The 22,940-nt window shown below is 38.6% G+C and overlaps 1 protein-coding gene across 1 annotated transcript in view; it reads right to left on the bottom strand.

Moving 5' to 3' along the window:
• rbp1.1 (retinol binding protein 1, cellular, tandem duplicate 1) overlaps nucleotides 1-22,940 on the bottom strand; it is a 48,804-nt gene that overhangs the window by 10,270 nt on the left and 15,594 nt on the right. The window contains exon 2 of the mRNA XM_052017956.1: nucleotides 4,763-4,941. Coding sequence (XP_051873916.1) covers nucleotides 4,763-4,941 — 179 coding nt within the window. The remainder of the gene's footprint in view (nucleotides 1-4,762; nucleotides 4,942-22,940) is intronic.

Genomic DNA, 22,940 nt, shown 5'->3' with positions numbered 1-22,940 from the left:
ACAAATAAAATTGTCCCATAATTCCAAACATGTCTAGTGAAGTAGTTAGCAAAATGGCACTTGTTAACAGTGGAAAGCCACAAATGATGCAGACTTTTTTGGATATTGCCATTTAACTGGGCATCTGCCCTTGTCTGAAATGTCAGTACCATTTGCACATTATGACAAGTGCCAAAACTCAGAAGCATAAACAGAAACCAAAAGAAAAAGAAAAAATGCTGGAAACAGTTAACAGGTCATGCAGCATCCGTGGAAGGATGAACAGTTAATGTCTTGGGACCAGGAACCTTTGTCAAACCTTTATGAACTTCCCTCAATATGTAGAGAAACAAAGGACTGCAGATGCTGGAACCTGGATGAAAAACACTATGATGCTGGAGGAACTCAGCAGGCCAGGCAGCATCCGTGGAGAAAAGTAGGCGATCAACGTTTCGGGTCAGGACCCTTCTTCAGGACTGTAGGTAGGAAAAGGGGAAGCCCAATATATAGGAGGGAAAAACAGAGCAGTAATAGGCGGACAAAAGAGGGATGGTGAGGTGGGCACTAGGTGGCGATAGTTAGATGCAGGTAAGAGATAGTGATAGGCAGGTGCGGGGGATGAGGGGAGAGCAGATCCACCAGGGAATGTGTAAAAGGTAAGAAGAGAGAGGGGGAAAAAGGCTAGGAAAGGGAAGAAGAGAAGAAGCATGGTGGTGGGGGGGGGGGGGGGGGGGGGGTTTGTGGGGAACAGGAGTGGGGATTACCTAAAGTGGGAGAATACAATATTCATGCTGTTAGGCTGCAAGGTTCCAAGATGGAAAATGAGGTGCTGTTCCTCCAGTTTGCGCTTGGAATTCTCCTGGCAGTGGAGGAGGCCGAGGACTGTCATATGTGATAGTGTGGGAGGAGGAGTTGAAGAGACTGGCAACAGGAAGATGCAGGTCGCAGTTACGGACAGAGCGCAGGTGTTCTACAAAACGGTGATACAAAGGCTGGTGGGATGAAATGTAAGGACAAGGGGGACCCTATCCCTGTTGGGTCTGGGAGGGATGGGGGTGAGAGGGGAGGTGCAGGAAATGGCAGAGATACGGTTGCAAGCTCTGTCAACTAGATATGTAGGCTGGTGGAATGAAATGTTTTGCAGAACACCTGCGCTATGTCCATAACCACGACTGCATCTTCCCATTCCAGTCACTTTAACTCCTCCTCCCAACACTATCACTGATATGTCAGTCCTCGGCCTCTTCCACTGCCAGGAGAATTCCAAGCACAAACTGGAGGAACAGCACCTCATTTTCTGTCTTGGAAACCTGCAGCCTAATGGCATGAACATTGAATTCTCCCACTTTAGGTAATCCCCACCCCACTTCTCCACACACCCCCCTACCATGCTTCTTCTCTTCTTCCCTTTCCTAGCCTTTTTCCCCCTCTCTCTTCTTACCTTTGGCAATGTAATCCCCCGGTGGATCTACTCTCCCCTCCTCCCCCGCATCTGCCTATCACTATCTCTTACTTGCATCTACCTATCACCACCCTGTGCCCACCCTGCCTCCCCTCTTTTGTCCACCTATCACTGCTCTGTTTTCCCTCCTATATATTGGACTTCCCCTTTCCCTATCTTCAGTCCTGAAGAAGGGTCCTGACCCGAAACGTTGACCACCTGCTTTTCTCCATGGATGCTGCCTGGCCTGCTGAGTTCCTCCAGCATCATCGTGTTTTTCATCCCTCAATATGTAGCATGCTTTGATCATGACTTTCTAAATTTCAAGGAATAAAGCCCTAGATGATGCAATATCATACTTTGTCTCTTGGAGTCCAGGATCCATCATCCTGTTCTCTCTTCAATGTATCCTTTCTATGATATGACGCCTTCTATTCTAAAGTACTTTTAAAAAAGTAATGGATGTACTTTTCCATAATATTTTCATGATCTTGTAGCTTGTTCCTTCCCTTTATTTGGAAGGGTGCTGTTTTTAGTTTTTCATTAGTTAGAGAGTTATCTGATCTATCATTCATTTTTGTGGATGAACTCAATGTCTGTTCCCCCAATTAAAATCCACTTTCTACAGTTTTGCCCATTCATTTAATATATCTTTACAATGTCATGCTTCCATCGTCTTTCAGTGATGTCTCTCTTGTATCATTAGCAAACTTAGCACCTTATTTCATCATCTGAATTATTACCAGATGAGGTGATCCCTCAGCTCCGATTTGAAGACCTATCCATTTTACTACTTTCTACTTCCTACGCTCAGCTAATTTCGTAATAAGATCAATTGGCCCTTAAGTCCAAATGCTTTCAATTTACTTGAGCCTTTATTGACATCATTGAATTCCTTCTGGAAATCCATGAAAATAGTACCCATAAAAATACCTTCTTCATGATCTTAGTTACATCTCAAAAATTTCTATCCAAGCATGACTTACTCTTCATGAATCTATGCTGCATTTCTCTGATCAGATGATCAGATACCCTTAATTACAGACACTCTTATTTTTCAAACAGCAGATGCTAAGCTAACAGTTCTATAATTCCTGTGTTACCCTCTCTCATCTTTGTTAAATAGTAGAGGGACAAGCAATTTCCAATCTAAAGGCCTGATTACTGATTTGATACAATATTTAAGGATTTAGTTAAGACATCTGCAATGTTCAAACCTATTTCTTTAAAATCTTGGGATGAAAACTATTTGACCTTGGGGACTTGTCATCCTTTAGTGATTCTACTTTCTTCATTACTATTATTTGCTTTTATTATATAGTGATATATTATATTTACATAATATATCACTATATGTTATATATGTTACATATATTGCTTATATTATATAATACATAGTGAGGCCTCATCTTTGATTCCTGATTCAATATTAATTTCTCTTTCTTCTTCTATAAATAAAAATGCAAAGATACTCAACATGCCCCCTATTTGCTTATTTTCAATACAATATTATCATCATTTTTTTGCATTATATATGATTTTAATTTTAGTTTTAAGTAATCATCTTTGGTTGTTTATGTGCAAGTTAAAGTTCTGCTCCTCAGGGATCTAATTTGGTTCTGTACTACATAAAATTCTTTTGAGAACTCCCACTGATCTGTCAAATTACCCATCAACAATTTTTCCCAGTTTACAGCAGGTCATCTCTGTCTCATCTGGTTGAAGTCAGCTCTGCCTAAAACTTACGTTAGCTAATACTTTACCTTTTTGTCTTTTGAATGCAATATGGAATCTGATCATATTACTCTTTGATAAATGGGTTTGCTTCATTAACTTGTTAACAGTATTTGGCTCATTATTCACTGTTAAATCAAATATTGCCTGTCACTCGACCTGCTTTTACAGAAAATTATGCTGAACATGTGCCGACTCTCCAGCATTAGCTACTCAGCACATCCCAATCCATGTGAAGGTTTCAGTCCTCAACTATAACCATTCCAGCTTGCTATATGCACCTCTAATTTCTACATTAATACATCCTGCCACTTCAAATCTTCTGTCTTGATCCCATCAGGCAGAAGATACAGGAGCCTGAGGGCACATACCACCAGGCTCAAGGACAGCTTCTATCCCACTGTGATGAGACTATTGAACGGTTCCCTTACACGATGAGATGGACTCTTGACCTCACAATCTACCTTGTTATGACCTTGCACCTTATTGTCTACCTGCAACGCACTTCCCTGTAGCTGTGACACTTTATTCTGTATTCTGTTATTGCTTTTACCCTGTACTACCTTAATGCACTGTGTAATGAATTGATCTGTACGAACGGTATGCAAGACAAGTTTTTCACTGTACTTCAGTACAAGTGACAATAATAAACCAATACCAATACCAATAACAACTCTCACTACAGTCTTGAATTCTTTTCTATTTCTTACTTGTACCCATACAATCACCACTGTATGCTGACCCCTCAGTATATCTTCTTTTCTGTTGAAGTAAAAGGTATCTTTAATCACTAAACTACTCATCATTCCTCTATCAGTTTCCCTTTCCTTCTTGCACATCTTATGTTGTCTCCCAGTCCTGACCTACTTTTAGCAGTGTCTTGATAAAAGCCACAATGCCATACACACCAAGTTAAATATATGCTTGCAATTCATTTTTTAAAAAAAATATACACACATCCCTTTCTAATATTTTCCTCTCACATATTTATGATTTTTCCTTATTTAGTTCCCTTAAAGATTCCCCTCATTTAATGATGTACATGGGGATGGGATTGTGGGTGGGCAGCTTGCTCATGTAATAGTTCGTGCTGCTGTCTCACAGCTCCAAAGACCCAGGTTTGAATTTAACCTCAGCTTTTGTTGTTGCATGTTCTCTCCATGATTGCATGGGTTACTGTCAGATGCTCCAGTTCCCTCCTACATCCCAAGCAGGTGCAAGCAGGTTATTTTGCTGCTATATATAACCCCTTGGTGAAGATTGAAGGTATAAAGAATCAAAGGGGTGTTGATGGGTATGTGCAAGATAGAGCAAGGGATACAGGGAAATAAGGAGAAGGAATGGAATTAATGAGATTGTTCCCCTGGGAGACATCATGGATACAATGGGCCAAGAGGCCTCTCCTATGTCAAAAACATCTTTCAGTTTTCCCTTTTTCTCTAGAGATTCAAACAAAATGCCATTGTCTACATGCCACTAATTGGCCAGTGCTTAATTCTGGCAACTTTTCCAATATTCATTTACAATAGTTATGTGCAAATCCATCCTGATCAGAAGCTTAACAGGATCCTCTTAGACCATGTGATACAATGACTGCACAATGCTTACCATACATTTGCGATCGTCAATTCCAGATAAGTCCTCAGGAAACTCCTTGCCAATATCGAATTCCATGACATAATTACGGAGGCTGCTGATGGTTTTAATGACCATGTGGTCTCCCTTGTGAGTAATGTCTTTGTCTGCTTTCAGCAGGACTGCAATTTTCCTCAAAGCAATGTTTACATCTGTAGCAAAAGAAAACATTGTTTCTATTGAACCAGAACAAGATGCAACACCGAATTTCAACTCTGCCCATTCATAGTGCAAGATAAAAATGAATTCAACATTAAAAGATTAATTAATTCCCAATTATTATTCTCACATACAAATTATATTTTACCTGCAAAGTCAATTGTATTCGTTGACTTTACACCATATCTGGCCAGCAGTATAATAATGACATTGGGAGACTGAAATATACAGTATACTCAGATAAACATCGGGATCTAAGTTCCTGCATTGTTATAAATTTAAGCTTCTGCAATCCTTTGCTAGTTGTCATCCTTGAATTAATTAAAGGTTTGCAGTAACATTGTAATTTCACTACCTTGGCATGTTTTAAAACACTCTGCAAACAATGAAGTATTTTTAAGTGCTTTAAGAAAATTTTTAATAAATACAATCAAAAATTTCCTTTTAAAGTGTAAACCTCACTTAAGATGGCATCTCTATAAAAGTACACACATTATGAATAGGACAGCACATTATTGAAAAATTACAATGATATCAAATGGATCACATTATTAATTCCCAAATGATCAGTTGCGACCACCGAGTATAAAACTACAAAGTTCTGGCTTAAATCGTCCTACAAGTTTTACCTAGTGCTTTCAAGTACTCTTCAAAGTTCTCATTGGTCATCATTTTCCAGTATCCACTGAAATCTATTGACATTTCCAAGTCTTCAGAAACAGAGAGCAAGCTGAGTTGGACTTCACTTTGCAGGCTTGTCTTCTCTGAGTTTAAAAACTTGCAGCGACTGTTGTCCACTGACCTATATTAGCCTGTTTAACAATGAGAGCCGTTTGATCCGATTATTTGGAGAATGCTGCAATGAATGTTCAGGTCAAGCTAAGAAATCCCTTTAGCTGAAATCAATCGTATTTATTAAATAACTGCTTATTACGGTCTTCAATATATCAGAACAAGCTGAGTTCATGCTTTGATTACCTACCTCTACTCCCCTTGAAAGTAGAAGGTTTACAATGTTGTTTAATTAAGGATTCCAAATGGCCTGCAAAATCATAAAAGTGCGGTGCAACAACACCAAAACAAGATGAGAGCCGAGCTCAGATGTTTCTTTTGGGATGGCAGGCTTTTCCACCCTACTGTCAATAAGTCTAATTTGAATATATTTCATTTAATTTACATGTTAATTTCTGATGGTAATGTTCATAGAGAACAAAGGAGATTTGAACAATTTGTCCTATTTACTCACAGTTCTGATTGCAAAGTTAACAAACCTGAAATGAAGCCCAGATTGTAAATTAGCAAATTACAAAAAGTGTTGCCCAATTTGCATACTTTAATTTATGATTTTCTTTCTAAAGTATGCAAATTATGGCAATATTATGGAAACAGGTTTTGTTTTGTTTGACTTATGAAAAGCCTTCATCATTTTAAAACCTCTAATATATCTCTTGATATTGTCTTTCTGATGGAAAATATTGTCAATTTTTTTTCTCTTAATGTCTCAAGCCTCATTCATCATATCTTGGTAAATCTTTCTTGTATTCTTTACATATTGTTCCTATTTAGAAGCCCCACTATGAACAAAGCAACACAGAAATTAGAAGCAGTCGTTTGACCCCTTGAGGTTGTCCTGCCTTTGAAGATCATAGACAATCAGTAACAGTAACTCCATCTATCCATAATCCTCAAAATCATTAAATATCTATGAATTCCAGTTTTAGTATTTTCAACATAACATTTTCCATGAACATAGCATCACACACAATATACATATAGATATTCACATTTTGTTATTAGGCTTACAGATTGACAATGGGGGCAAAATTTAATCAGAACAATTGGGGATTTTGATTATTATGTCATTGTGAAAACCATTTTTAAAAATTTGCTCTCCAATGTCTTGATCTGTTTTGTCCATCTCATTTTCAGTCTTATCTGAGGTACCTTATTCAGATGGATTCGGAACAGGCCATCGGTGCAAAAGATCTTGACCTATCTGTTGAATGGAATTTCACAAGCAGTTGGTTTTGCTTAAGTTTCCATTCAAAACATTCACAGTCAAAATAAGCATTTCCAAAAGACATTTCCAAGAATGTCTGCACATTCTTGGAGACTTTCTTCCTTTCCATCAAAGTTTCTGTTCCACAGGATTGAGAGGCTCTATGGTCCTTCTCGTCATATCTACTTTGTTGTCAGCCTCAATGTCCAAAAGGCAAGTTACAGAACTCTTCTCCTCCCTGTTGACCTGGAAGGAGGGAAGTGTGGTATCTTATCCTGCAGCTATGCTTCTAGCTATTGTGCAATTACGCTACAGGGCCATGTTTGCATAGGACTCAGCCCAGAAAGTTCAATCATTGTGGGTAAGGCCATACATGCTTTTGTTATTGGATGACCTTCTCTGCAAAAGCAGTGATTTACACAGACAACCCTCCATCTTCTATGCTTTCAAAGTGGTTTTGGTCAATGAATATTCACTGTTAGCAGCAGGACAATGGGGAGCCCCATCTTACTATGCTCAACACAACATGAAAAACAATTATTGCAATTATCCAGACCAAAATTCCAGAGGTTGCAATCCTTAAAAGAGTCAAAGCTACCCCTGTCAATTTCTTGCAGGGAGTGAGTAGAGCAGAGATAACTGGAAACAATCAAGTCTGGACCCGCACAAATGGCAGCTGGAGAAGCAGGGATGAGGGCAAACTCTCCCTCATGTAGGAGTTGAAGGAAGAGAGAGAAAAGGGCTCTGAGCAGAGGGGTCTGGCCCACAAGAGTCTTCTAGGAACCGCATTCCTACATCTGCCTGTTCAAAGAGTAGGTGTCATCTCCTCCAGCCAGTGTATAGCCACACACAGCAGTAGAGGTGAAGGCATCATGTTTTATCCAAGAGATCATTTGAGGTGGCAGTGACTAATCTCATCATAGTTGGAACTTACAGCTGGATACACTGCTTCTCATTGAGCAGAAAGCAGCAGGTACCACAAACTTGCAGATCTGGCCTGACTGTTGACTTGACAAAAGATGTGTGAGTGATAGATTGCACCCTCATCATGCTCACAGCTTCAATGTTAGCCAGTGATCTTTAGTCAATTGAAAAAGGCATCATTCCCTTAACATGTAGACACTGTGCTAGCATCGTCGTGGTCAACGCTATGCATGTGGAACCTCTCATGACTCTTTCATTCTAAGACCTTTTGGTGTAGTTGCAATATTGCTGCTAACTACAAAATGCTGCTTTATAGGGGGACTTGGGTGTCCTTGCCCAGGCAGAATTAGCATAGAAACAAATTATTAAGAAGGCAAAAGGAATGTTTGCCCTTTTTAGAAGAACTAAATACGAAAGTGGTGAAAACAAATAAAACTATAGCTGCTGGAATATGAAACTAAAACAGAAAATGCTGGAAGAACCCAGCCAGACAAGTGGCATCTGTGGAAAGTGAAACCAGTTAATGCTTAGGGTCAGGAATCCTTCCTCGGAGCTCAAATGGGGAAGTCTTGGTACAATTGTACATGGCTTTGATGAAACCATACTTGGGCATCATTAACTGCTACAGTTTTAGTTTCTTATTTAGGGAGGGGTATACGTTGCCTTGAAGGTAGTTCAGAAAAGGTTCACTGAATTGGTTCCTGGAATATTGGTTGCGCTGTGTGAAAAGGTTGCTCAGTTGGGCCAATACTCTAAATATAAACTTCTGAGAGACTTGATAGAACAGATACTGAGAGATTGTTCTGTCTTGTGAAGGAATCTAGGACTTAGGGGTGCATGTTTAGAATAAAGACTGCCCATTCAGGAGAAATTTCTTCTCTCAGAGGGTTATGAATCTTTGGAATTCTCTGCCCCAGGGAGTTTGGAGGCTGAATAATTAAATATATTCAAGGCCACAATAGGCAGATTTTTGGATCGGGGATTCAACGTTTATGGAAAATAGGCAATAAAGTGAAACTGCAACCGAGATAGGACCAACCATGCTCTTATTGAATAGGAGACCAAGTTCAACAGATCATTTGTCCTGCTCCTGCTATTCTGATGTCATACTCTTTCTTTTTCAATCTTTTTATTAGTTTTCAAATTACTACAGATTAATATATCAATGTTTATACATGTAATACAGAGATCAGGAGAACAATCATGACATGGATAATCATAAAGAACAATAGAGTATAAAAAAATCTGTAGATCCAATGATCTGTTAGTGAATGAATATAATATAAAAGAAAAAGATTTATTATAAAATATAAAAAAAGAAAAAGAACCCAAAACAATAAGAAAAATTATAAACAATATATCAAACCAAACTAAGCTAAAGAAAAAGAAATAAAAATAACAGAAAAAAAACTGGACTAAAATGTCTCAATAGAAACAGAGCAATATTATGTCATCAACTCCGTTCCTCTAAATTGAAAGGTTATTATAAGGGGATCTATATCATGTGAAAATATTGAAATGGACTCCAAACTTCCTCAAATTTAAGTGAAGGATCAACAGTACCACTCCTAATTTTTTCCAAGTTTAAACATGATATAGTTTGAGAGAACCATTGTAAAGTAGTAGGGGGTATTGGATCCTTCCATTTAAGCAAAATGGATTGTTTGGCCATTAATGTAACAAAGGCAATTATACGGTTAGCGGAGGCAGATAAATGGCCAGATTCTGTCCTTGGTAAACCAAAAATTGCAGTGATAGGATGAGGTTGTAAATCAATCTTCAATACATTTGAAATAATGTTAAAAGTATCTTTCCAATATTTTTCCAAAAGAGGACAGAACCAAAACATATGTGTCAAAGAAGCCACATTCGATTTACATCTGTCACAATATTCTTATATTTTTACATTTCAATAATGCACAGGGTGGGGGGGGGGAGGTTTGTATGTGTGGAGAGGTGGAAGATTATTTCCTCAATTCAATGGTCCTGACTCATTTGAACACCTGGTAACATAGGGGAGCAGAATTACAATCACAACTATGGGGTCAGGAGGAGCAGGATGTTTTGGAATTCTTGGAATAACTTGGAACGATCAGGAAATACTCAAGCACACAATGGGTGGTAGATGTTTGGAAAGTCTTCCTCCAAGTGGCAATTGATAAGTCAGATTTTAATTTTAAGTTTGAGATGATAGGTTTGTGTGAGAAAGTGATTATAGAATGTGGGAAAAGATGAGCGGATGGGGTAAGCCATTGCTTAGCTATGAGCAAATTTAATATAATAGGCTTCAGGGGCTAATATCCTATCCTTGTTCCTGTTGCCAAACTGATATTGGCAAAATTGAAAATTTCACTTTTACAGTGAAATTGTTTTCAAGTTTTCTATATTTAAAATAATTTGAATGCAGTATTTTTATTAGACTACTAGTAACAGTAAGCATATGGCTCATAGTGAAACTCTACTGAATAATGTATGAATAAAAATATACTTTTTATAAGATCCCGACAGTATTTTGCTATCAAACAAAATGTTGCTTTGCAGAGGTAATATAATTTTTGACAACTTTATAAATCGACACAAAGTTGGATATAAAGGTACATAAATAATTGAAATATAAATCTGAAAAAAAGTACAGATGATTCTAATAAATTCTGCCAATCTGAAATTATTTGCTTAACTTGCGATAACATTAAACTACATACAAAATATAAATTACAAGGTCTTGTGCAACAGTCCAACTATCAACACTTTTTAAATAATGTAACAAAAATGACTCAACGGGTATTTAAAAGGAGTTTCATCAAACAAAAAAAATACATATGCAAATACTGAAATATTTGCATAAATGTTATATTGTTAATACATGCAGTTATAAAATATAATCAAAAGTATACTGATTTTTCTGGGTAAAAATAAACAGACATTTGATGATATTCAATTTGCCATAATCTAAGAAGTTAGGGAAAGGATTATTATTTTAAGTTGATCGGAATTTCACCAGTACTTTCCTTTATAACCCCAGAATGAGTAGGATTGTGAAGTTTCAGGAAGTTTCATTTTCTTATGGTGAGGAATATATTTGAACAACCTGCACCAGATTAGACTCCAGGGGTAAAGACAGCTTCTTATTCATTTCAGAGAGGGCAGTGTATATGCAGAAGAATAACAAGCCTTGTAATAGATAATATCAATCTTATTTTTTAAGTCTAGGTTTATTCAAAATGCTTTTGTGTTTTTGCTCTTTATAATTAAAAGTTTTAAAAAATAGTTTTCATACATTTCTGAATGTAACAAACATTTAGAAATGTTCTACATTTTCAATAGATCTGACAATCAGCGAAGCTGGTGTGGTGAGCTGGCTGTGAAAGCTCTTGCTTTCAGCTGTTCTCTGGGTGGGGTTTGTGCTGCCCTCCTCCCCATAATGCTATCACATCAAGGCTTAGTCACTGTGCATGTATTGTTCTTGACAGATGGCTGTAACTTCTCTACACAATGTTAAAAAGGATCTTGAGCAATCAAAAGCAAGCGTAGGTGGCTCACCACTAACCATAAATCCTTTAGCAGTTGGAAATTCTCTCTGAGTGCAGAGTACTTATAGTTGCACACAAATAGGAAGTTTAGTAGTGTAATTGACAGAAGACAACATATTTCTGAATCTCACCATCAAATCCTTATTGCAAGTAACTTTGTATTTTCCAGTCTCACCGATCCATAGCCTGTAGGAGTCTAGAATTTAGACTAGCATAGGATGGTTGCATCAACATTTGCTCTGCTGATATTCTTTCTCTTCATTTGTCTGCAGTCAGTATTGAGAAAAGACCCACTAATTGGACCCAATGGATCTTAATTGATTTTCCAGGTAAAAATAGAAAAGAAATTTGAATTAAAATGCAACATAGTTTCTTCAACACCTTCATGACATTTTTAAGCAGCTGCTTCTTATCATGAATTACAATGTGTTTGTTGACCTCACAAATTAAATTATTTTGTGATAATCATCTCTTTCATCATTTAGAATTTACTATCATGTTGCTCTGGGATTTTAGTAGCTGTAAGATTTAATTAATATTCTACCGCCTTTCTGCAGTACAAATATTGTGTTGTTCAATGTAGTCAATGACATTTTCTGGCAGCAGATGTTTCACACTATTTCCTCTGCACAAAGCACGGCGTATGTGAGTGGCACTTATATCATTCAGTACCCACTCCCTCACTGTGTGAATGTTGTGTTTATGTTTAAAGAGGATATTAGATTCATAAATAAATCTCTGTAGATCTACATCCCCGCGGCTAATACAAACCAGACCAAATTTCTCAATAATGTCTTCAATGTGTTCGTCCTTCCACAGATTAGGAATGTGAAACGTTTTCAAAACATCTGCTTCACAAAGTAATCTTAACCTTGGTACAACTACAGGGAGATAAACACAAAATTCAACCCATCGATGAATGTGTCAAATGTGTGAGATAAAAATCTTTATCTGGAAGCCAATCTGTTTAAGACTGATAAGCAGAATGTGCTTCAGCAGATTCAATTATAACACAATATACAATACAGCACTGTGAAGCAAATGAGAACAATGACTAACGTATGTGGTTAATATATTCACCAAGGCTTCCCGGGAGCTGACATATCACACTGTTCTCAATGTGTAAGAAATTATTCCATTCCCCAAGAGATCAGTTAACGAAGAGCTTGACAAGATTTTTCGAGCGGGTTATTTAGCTTATGGAGTGGGTCAAATCTACAGAAGTGTCTCCCCAGTCTACCTGTTCTCCTCAGCTGATTTTGGGCCTTTCCACTGAAAATATCAGGGTTAAACAGTGGGTCCACCCATATTTTGTCTGGCACATTGCAAATGAAGTGAATAAACCATTTAACCTATCTTCCATCAATTGAGCCAGAAAAGCAGTTAGCGTGTGGAATTTTTGACCACTGGCAGCATCTCACAGGACAACAGAAGGGCCACTTAAGTTTTAATAGGCCAGAAACCTTTAGAGGACCAATGACTGGATTCACTTGGGAACCTTTTACTTTCAATTCTACCTGAAGAATCTTTGCCAGGCAGCAGAGAAGCTGCTAGTCAAAGTACACTATAGCAGACCACTGCTCCCCCAGATGTCATCCAACAGAAATTGCACTGGCTCTGTAATCTGCTGGGGTTCATGGAGTTCCTGCAACTCTGAAGATTCCCACAGAAAATACGAGCTCATGCACGATTGAGCTAGACAGGTCAAAAGATGCCAGGATTAATTCATTCAGTGTTGGATAATTGAGTTAGATGAAGTAGTCCATTCAGCCAATTCAGCTTGTGCCATCATCCAAAGAGATCGTGGGTAACTTGTTATCTAACTCCACATACCTGCCTTGACCTATATCCCCTAATAGATTGGTTTATAGACACATCAGCAACAACCAGTGTATGTAGAAGACATTTATAGATGTGTGGAAGTGTTCTTCACTTTTGGAAGCTTGCAGAAATCACAGTGGAAGTCTTTAAACTTCTGAAAATTTAAATATACTGAAGTCCCAACCAAAGAATCACTTCATTCGAGAAAAGAATAAGACATTGAAGACCTCAAGCTTCTTTCTCAAAGTGTTAGAAATGACAGACTTTTGTATATAGAACTAAGATACTTGTATTAGTCTCTGCAATGTGTTCATTTGATTCAGCATTGATTAAAAAGACAGACACTATCTGGACTGTGGCTGGTGAGTCCATTTCCAAAATCCATTTTCTTCCTATACCTCTCACTGCCTTGGTGTAGCAGCCAGCATAATCAAAGACCACACCCACCCAGGTCATTCTCTCTTCTCTTCTCTCCCATCAGGCAGAAGATACAGGAGCCTGAGGGCACGTACCACCAGGCTCAAGGACAGCTTCTATCTCACAGTGACAAGACTGTTGAATGGTTCCCTTATACGATGAGATGGACTTGTTCAACCTTGCACCTTATTGTCTACCTGTAATGCACTTTCCTGTAGCTGTGACACTTTACTCTGTATTCTGTTATTGTTTTTACCCTGTACTACCTCAATGCACTGTGTGATGAATTCATCTGTACAAATGGTATGCAAAACAAATTTTTCGCTGTACCTCGGTACAAGTGACAATAATAAACGAATACCAATACCAAGGTAGATTTCTTCTTTAAATGTCAATCATTACTGATTGAACCCCATGTTCTACATCACTTATATCCTCAGCAAAAGCCTTTTAATTTCATCCATCAACTGCCTGATTCTCCCTCCACCCTGGAATATCGGAACCTTATCCTCCTGTGCTCCCACCAAGCATTTCCTTGTCCTCCCATAGCCCATGATCCTTTCCCCAACTCACTTCCTGACTGACGTCCATACTCCAAGCACAAGATTCAGGAACAATGGTCTTTTATACCACATGGGCCTCATGCATGGTAAGCTATCAGAGCCTGTTGTTCTGGAGTGCACCCCTTCACCATGTCCATGTCAAGAGTTGATGTGGGCCAGGCCTTGGTTTGGGTGCTCCTGCTCTAATCCTTCTTCCTTTGCCACTTTCAATATTCAAATTTTTAACCCCTTCCCCCCTTCCTCTCCCCCACTGTGCATTTTTGAATGATACTTCATCGTCAAAACCTTGAAACTCATTACAAAAATACTCACCAAGAAACAAATGCCACTAACCTAAGAGATGTCTAAAATTAATCCCTCTCTTTTTTTCCACTCCCTTAAAAAAGTAGCCAACCTTCCTTATTCTTCAAGGTTTAGCATTTATAAAAGCAGTGACTAAAAATTAATACCATTCCTCTTGCCTCCTGACTATCATTTTAAAGATCAAACTCATTCTACCAAAATACTTCCAGAAACAATTACTTTAAATGAATGCCAACCAGGAAAACAAACTTTTCATGGTTCAGCTGAGAGTAGAACATAAAATGGCAGAGAAAGTACTGCACAGAAAATGTTCTTCAGCCCAAGCAGCCCAAACTAGTATTTATATCCAATTCAAGTCTCACCCATATTTTCTTATTACATTTATCAATATAATCCCCCATTCCAGTCTGACCTTTTACTTATCCAGCCTCCTTTTAAATGTATCTATGCTATTTGCCACAAGCACCACCTGTACATCTGCAAAATGAAGCTATTCTCTTCACAAAGGAATTTTAAGGAAATGACATTCAAATGCACTGGACATGATTGGGCATAACTAGGCATGAGCAAGCATCTTTATTTGTCAGCATGCCATACTCTAGGAGGACCCTGAAGCAATATGGTGATCTTCACAACCTGCGTTTTAAGTATTGATGGCTTTCTGATAAAATTTTAACATGTAGCACACAGATACTATATGTTATGTGATGGATTAGGCATAAAGAGAGACTTAGAAATTTAATCAAAACCTTTCATAATGTCATATATATCTATTACATCACCATCTGCTATTTTTTTCTTTTCAAGAGAAAAGCATCCCAACCTGATTATCCGTTCCTAAAAAGTTATAACCTCACATTTCCTGTATCATCCAAGTAAATCTTCTTTACATCCTCTCCAACAGATTGAAGGAACTGAATCATATTGTTACTTAAGAACTGCTTGTGTAGAAAATTTCTAATAAGAGAACAGCTTGTGTAGAAATTTTCAATGAGAGAAATAATTACAGGATATTCTAATATAAAATCGATCTTTGAAATTTTCTTCTCTCTCTTAGGTTGCAGTCAAAATTGACTGTGTGAAGTTATGTGAGTCAAGGAAATGGAACTATCAAGCCATGCAGTGTAATGGTAATTAGCTCTTAACAACAGCCTCAAAATTGTAGAGCTAAAATAATAATTGTTTGCAAAACACTTTACCTTAACAATGTCTCAAACATTTTACAAACAAAATTATGGTTTGGATGCAATAGCTATTCATTATGCGGCATTCTGCACAAGCAATACACGTGCAAAATGAATAAGCAGCTCAAGAAGGAGAACAGTGCAGGGCCAAAGCTTATTCTTCTTCAGATAATGTTACAAAATCACGAATGTCCACTTGATCCAGTACATTAAGCACATTTCTCCTGGATTTAAGAACCCATCAAAAGGAGAGAGCACTTTACAGTATAGCACTGGAAAGGCAGCTAAACATATAAACATAGGCTCTAGTGTGATAAGTAAACACAGAAAATGCTGGAAACTGTTAGCAGGTCAGGCAGCATGTGACAAAGGGTCTTAGACGTGGAATGTTAAATCTGTTTCTCTTTCCACAGATTCTGCCTGACTTGCTGGGTGTTTAAATATCCCCTGATTTTATTTCAAACTTCCAGCATCTGCAGATGTTCCTGATTTTGGTGGGGGAGGGAGCTTGAGAGAGAGAAAAGAGGAGAATCCTACTTAATGATCAAGCAAGGTATTTCTCCGGAGGTAAGGAAAGAGAACTGGAGAGCAGGACACTCTACTTATCCCTTGAAAGCTACCCACAGAGCAACATTAATAAAATTCTGACAGCAAACACACATCTACTGCTTCAGACAGAAACTTACATTAAAGGTGCTTACTGTGCAGGAAAGGAGAAGTTATAGAAGATACCACTGGCACAAAAGGGGCACGTTTGAGACTTCAAACCTAGGAAGTCCTATAGTTAAGGTACAATTGTAAAATAAGTTGGAAAGGATGTATCAACAAACAATCTGCTGAAGGAGCACAGCAGGTCAAGCAGCAACTGTGGGAGGAAAGGAATTGTCGATGTTTCGGGTTGAAACCCTGCATCAGGATTGAGAGTAGAGAGACAAGATGGCCACAACTTCACCCTTGCTCCTCTCCCCTACCTGGCACAACCTTCTTGTCATCTTACACCCCTCCTCAGTCCACCAATCAGCTCGGACTCCTTTCTCACCACACTCCTTCTCCTCTTTCTTCTGGCCGTCTCTCCTCTCCATACTCAGTCCTGATGCAGGGTTTCAACCTAAAACATCAATAATTCCTTTCCTCCCATGTATGCTGCTTGACCCACTGAGCTCCTCGAGCAGATTGTTTGGTTCTCTGGATTTTCTGGAACATTTTACCATACAAGTAACATATAAATAAACTCTGAGGCAATATATAGTTTGAATGTGATGCTAGTTAAACAAAGAAAGGTTTGGGAAATTACATCATATCTCACATGCATAGTCCATCCCATGATACTTTACAGTCAAAGAACACTTTTCTAGTATAGCACTATTGTACTGTTGGAAATTCAATAGCTGATTTGGGCATAGCCTTCTCCCACAAACAGATGGAAGAATGAGCAGATAATCTGAGGATATGGTATTGGCTGAAGGATAAATATCAACCACAGGTCTCTCACTTTCCTAGGGCCTTTTATGTCCACCCAAGAGGGCAGACAGGGTCTTGGTTTGGAAGATATTACCTCTGACTCTTGCAATACACTACTGCATTGCACTGCAGTATCAGCCTAGGTTTGTGTGCTATGGCTCTGGAGTGGAATTTAACCATCCAATCTTCTGAGTCAGAAGGAAGAATGTGAGCAAAAGGTAACATGCAAGTGGATTTGATGAGTTAGCTTCAATTTATAAGGCTCTCATCTCTTTGCTAATCTCAATGTTTAGCAGTCAAGGTAAATGTGATTTTACCAAAGAGCAGTGCACATTTAAAGTCTTTGAATTGCTGAAGGTTAGATCGCTATTGAGGAAATCTACTCTGGTGGTTTTCTCATGGACCGTTCTAATAAGATATAATAACAAGCCCTGCACTGAATTTATTTAACTGCCCTGCAATATGATTAGTTCACTATTTGTCTTCATTGAAAATATATATGTAAGATAATTAAGTAGAAGTTATGGTTGCTACCTATGCTTCATCAAGTGGTAATTGGTGGTGTTATAGATAGCAAGGAGGGTTGTCTAAGGCTACAGCATGATATAAATTGCATTTATTTTAATGCAATAAGTCTGAGAGGTAAGGCAAAGGATCTCAGGGCATAGATTGGTACGTGGGACTGCGATATTACATCCATAACAGAAACATGGTTGAGGGAGGGGCAGGACTGTCAGCTCAATGTTCCAGCGTACAGATGCTACAGGCATTATAGAGGTGGAAGTAAGAGAGGAGGGGGAGTTGCATTTTTGTTCAGGGAGAACATCACAGCAGTACTTAGGAAGGATATTTTTGGCAGATTGTCCAATGAGGCCATGTGGGTGGAACTTAGAAATAAGAAGGGGATGATTACTTTGATGGGACTGTATTATAGGCCTCCTAATCATCTGCGGGAATTAGAGGAAGGAATATGTAGGGCGGTTGCAGATAGTTGTAAGAATAATAGGATTGTAGTAGGAGATGATTTCCACTTCCCTCATATTGACTGGGACTGCCATAGTGCAAAGGACTTGGATGGGGCAGAATTTGTAAAATGTGTCCTGGAAAGTTCTCTCAAACAATATGTAGATTGCCTTAGTAAAGAGGAGACAACAGTGGATGTCCTTTTGGGAAACAAGGCAAGGCAAGTGACTGGAGTGTCAGTTGAAAAGCACTTTGGGACCGATGACCATATTAATTTTAAAATAGTTACGGAAAAAGATAGGACTGGTCCGCAAAGTCCTAAATTAGGGCAAGGCAAATTTTGAAGGAACTTCCAAACGTTGATTGGGGGAGGCTGTAAGCAGGTAAAGGGACATCTAGCAAGTGGGAGGCTTTTACAAGTGAGAGTTCAGGGCCAATGTGTCCTTGCTAGAATAAAGGGCAAGGCTGGCAGGGTTAGGAAACCCTGGATGATGAGGGATATTGAGGTAGTGGTCAAGAAAGAAGCAGATGTCAGGTATATGCAACTGGGATCAAACAAATCCCTTGAAGAATATAAGCTTTGGCAGATAAGGTAAAGGAAAATCCTGAGAAACTCTGCAAGTATATTAAGAGCAAAAGGATCCTCTTAAGGATCAATGTGGTCATCATTGTGTGGAGTTGCAGGAGATGGATGAGTTGTTAAATAATTATATCTTCTCTGAATTTACCACGGGGAAGGTCATGAAGGCTCAGGAATTGGGGGAAATGAATAGTGATGTATTGGAATATATCCACATAACAAAAGAAGAGGTGCTGGTGGTCTTAAGGCATATTAAGGTGGATAAATCCCCTGAGCCTGATCGTATATCCTAGGACATTGTGGGAAACAAGGGAAGAAACTGCAGGGGCCCTGGCGAGGAATATTTGCATCTTTAGCCATGAGTGAGGTACCGGTAGACTGGAGAGTGAGTAATGCTGTGCCTTTATTTAAGGAGGGCTGTAAGGACAAGCCAGGGAACTACAGGCCAGTGAGCCTAACATCAGTGGTGGGAAAGTTACTGGAGGGGATCCTTCAGGGATAAGATATACCAGTATTTGGAAAGGAAGGAATGATTAGTGATAGTCAGCATGGCTTTGTGCATGGGAAATCATGTCTCACAAATTTGATTGAGGTTTTTTGAAGAGGGCAGGGCGGTTGACATTGCCTGTATGGACTTTCGCAAGAGCTTTGACAAGGTCCCACCTGATCAGAAGGTTAGATCACATGGGATCCAGAGTGAGCTAGCCAATTGGATACAAACTTGGCTTAGTGGAAGGAGTCAGAGGATGGTAGTGGAGGGCTGTTATTCAGATTGTGATCAGTGATATCAGGCAGGGATTGGCGCTGGGTCCACTGCTGCCATCTGTATTAACAATTTGGATGACAATGTTGTTATCATGGTTAGTAAGTTGATGGTGCAGTGGAAAGTGAAGAAAATGATCGGAGATTACAACAGGATCTAGGTGAATCGGAGAAGTGGGCCAAGGAATGTAACTCAGACAAGTACGAGGTGTTGCACTTTATTCAGTTAAACCAGGGCAGGACTTACACAGTAAATGATAGAAGCCATTGGTGAGACCACACTTGATGGAGACAAATACTCTTGCCACATTTAGGAAGCATTTAGATAAGAACTTGAATCACCAGGCCTAGAAGGTTATGGACCTAATATGGAAATATGGGAGTGGTATTGATAGGTGCATTGATCGGCGTGGAGGAGATGGACCAAAGATCCTATTTATGTACCGTATGACTCTGTGACTCTATTTCAACCTGCATATTATACAAGCTGCTAATGCTGAGAAATGTCATTTTCAGATTACATTGCATTTTCTGACTTCATGTGCAAAAACATCTTTCATTCTAATTTCACAATGTTGACTTATTGCGTCATGAGACCAGTCTTTGCCTATCCTTCATTTTATCCCAGATGTAGAAGTCCCCAATTAGCAAGGAGGCCTCAGAGACACTATTGAGATAATTTTAACTCATTGTAATAAATGGAAACTATTTATAGTGGTCAGCATCAAAAAGCAGAGCTGACTTGAATGACTGAGAGACCTGCTCTTGCCCCTATTTTCTCTAAAATTGAAAACATTTTAAAAGTAAAAGTAAAATAAAGTAAAATCAGTCAAGCACTGAGCTGCACTTTAAATACTTTCCATGGGGTTGCTGTCCTACACCTGCCCTGGTGTAAAGCAACTGGCTGGACACAAGGTGCACCTGTACTGTATCCTTGCACATCATTGCTCTACTGCTGGACTTGTTGACAAGCCTAGCAACAAAGTTGCCAGCATATGACCTCCAGCACCTCTTAGATATAGATGGACATTGGCAGGCACCAATGGCTGTTAGTTCCCTTTGGAACCATAGGCCATTCGTTAACACAACTTGGGCCTAGATAGTATAGTCACAAAACAAGTGAAGCTCACGTCAATGAAATGATGGATCTAGCTGCTGGCTCGGTCCCCTGTTCAGAAAATTTAATTTTCCTTTCCAAAACTGCAGACAGCTAAGACAGCTGACTGTTGAAATTGATTTGCTAATATTGTGCAGTAAATACAGAAAGTAATCTCTGGCAGATGCTGGCAATTCAACATGATCTTTTTCTCAGTTATGAATGAAGTAGAGAAAATAAGCATAGAAATCAAAGCACGAATGCAGAAATATGTGACCTGGAAAGTAATTTACTCCTCACACAGCCATGCTTTGCTCAGTAGATTAAACATATTCTCAAGACCCACATCTGTTGTGTGGCATGCCCTCAACCTAGTTCATCCTGATCAGTTCAAAATATGTTAATTAGATTCACAGACGTAGAGTAAGAATTGAAGAATCCATTCCTTGTTTCCTCCCACACAAAGCCTTATTTCCAGTGACATAATCTAACCTTCTAGAGTCACAACAAATCAAATTCTCTGCCCTAACACCCAACAGTTATGCGTTGCCATTTCTGGATTATACCAGTAAATCATCATTCTCTTGTCCTACTCCAATTTAGTTCAAAAGTTTTTTAAATGGATATTTCAACATATTTTTATAATTTTATGTTAATGCATTTGAATTACGTTTCTGAGCTTTCCTTAAGTAATAGGAAAGAAATCACTACAGACAGCTATAACTTGCACTCGAACTAAAGGCTAAGAATTCACATGCATATGGATTAAAAGACTTCAGACTTGTTAAAATTTGGAAGTACTAAACCTCTCAATTCCCACTCAAAAATAACACAAGTAAAAAGAGCAAATATACGAAGAAAAAGAGCAAAAGTATTAAACCTATCAAAAGCGTAACAAAATAAGAACCATGATAATTGGTTATAACCTAATTATATACATGATAACAAGCAACATGACAACTGAATCAAAGATAGTCAAACTCTAACAGTAAGGCAAAACTGGTATTTTATCAACATAATGAAATGAATGCATCATTGATTAGAGATAGAGTGTCAAGGACAGAAAAACAGAAAGGAAAGAAATATAAATGCATTACACTGGCCTGTCATGGAATGCTGTTAATCATAGTCAAACCATTGAAGCTCTGATAAGTGTGGTTGCTATGAGGTATTCTTAGGAATAAGAATGAAACAAAATGGGAGAAATTGATTCAGGCATAAATGAAATGAAAACTGTAATTATTTTCTGAGACAGATATTCAAATAAGAAATGGTCCAACAATCTGCCTTTTAATATTCAAGCTAAATACATCAAAACTACTGCAAAATTCAACCCAGCCAGAGCAGTACTTTTCTTTATGTCAATTACTCTTATGAACTAGGCATGAATTCTGCGGTAAGAATAATGGTAAGATTATCACTGTGCACCTTTATTGAGTAAATTGGAAAGCAACATCTGGCTTCTATGTGCGTCCAATTAATCAGAAATTAGGAAGTTAGATATCTTTGTTTGGATGGTTTCTGCTTAAAAATTCAATTGCAAAATTCTGGTTTTTTTCACCACTATATAACTGGTAATCATTTTATTTTTGGTAAATAGAATGCAATAATGACTATTTTTGGATCATTTTGTATCATTCTAGAAAATTTACCAGGTACTGCTAGATTCAAATCATCCTTATGCCTTGGCCCAATTTCCTGATCAGGATGCAGAGAAAGACATAATTTCCTGCACAATGCTCCTTTCTGTGAAGCACTGCAGGGGGAATTTGGACCATGCTGCCCAAGGTTTGACTATTTTTAGGCATTCCTTGGACAACTTGGCCTTCCATTGCAGCACAGAAATATCTGGCAGGAAAGTTAACAACTAACCTGCAAAATTATGGCATCCCAGCACAGCAAATGGACACCTCCTCCCCACCCTACCAATACACCACCAAATTCTAGCCCACCTCACCAATCACACAGATCCCAGGCCCCAAATCCCCAATCTCATGTTTTTATGTCCCAGACCTGACATTGCTACCGTCCATTGCTCATCTGGCCTGTGAGCTCCAGCCACCACAAGGAATACCAGCCCACCACATGGTGCTGAAGTGAGCATTGCCTGTTCAAGGATTTTGGCTTTGGGTGGTATTACAGTTTCCAATAAAGGGCTAGAGACCAAAACAATCATTGGTTCCCTGCTGATGGGCCCATTGAACACATCCTTTATGAACTTCCATTTGTAAGAACCATTAATGTTAATTGATTGAGGATGCAAGTTGCTGCCGTCCCTGTTATCACAGGTCCCAAATACAGAACATCACAGAGAGTGCTGGTCTGCTTTGACTGATGACTACCATTCAAAGATATTAGGTCAAATTTAGTTCAAAGAAGCACTCAGTTT

Source organism: Pristis pectinata, chromosome 6, assembly GCF_009764475.1.
Source record: "Pristis pectinata isolate sPriPec2 chromosome 6, sPriPec2.1.pri, whole genome shotgun sequence".
NCBI lineage: Eukaryota > Metazoa > Chordata > Chondrichthyes > Rhinopristiformes > Pristidae > Pristis > Pristis pectinata.
The sequence above is the reverse complement of the archived record's forward strand: the minus strand, read 5'-3'. Positions and strand labels throughout refer to the sequence as shown.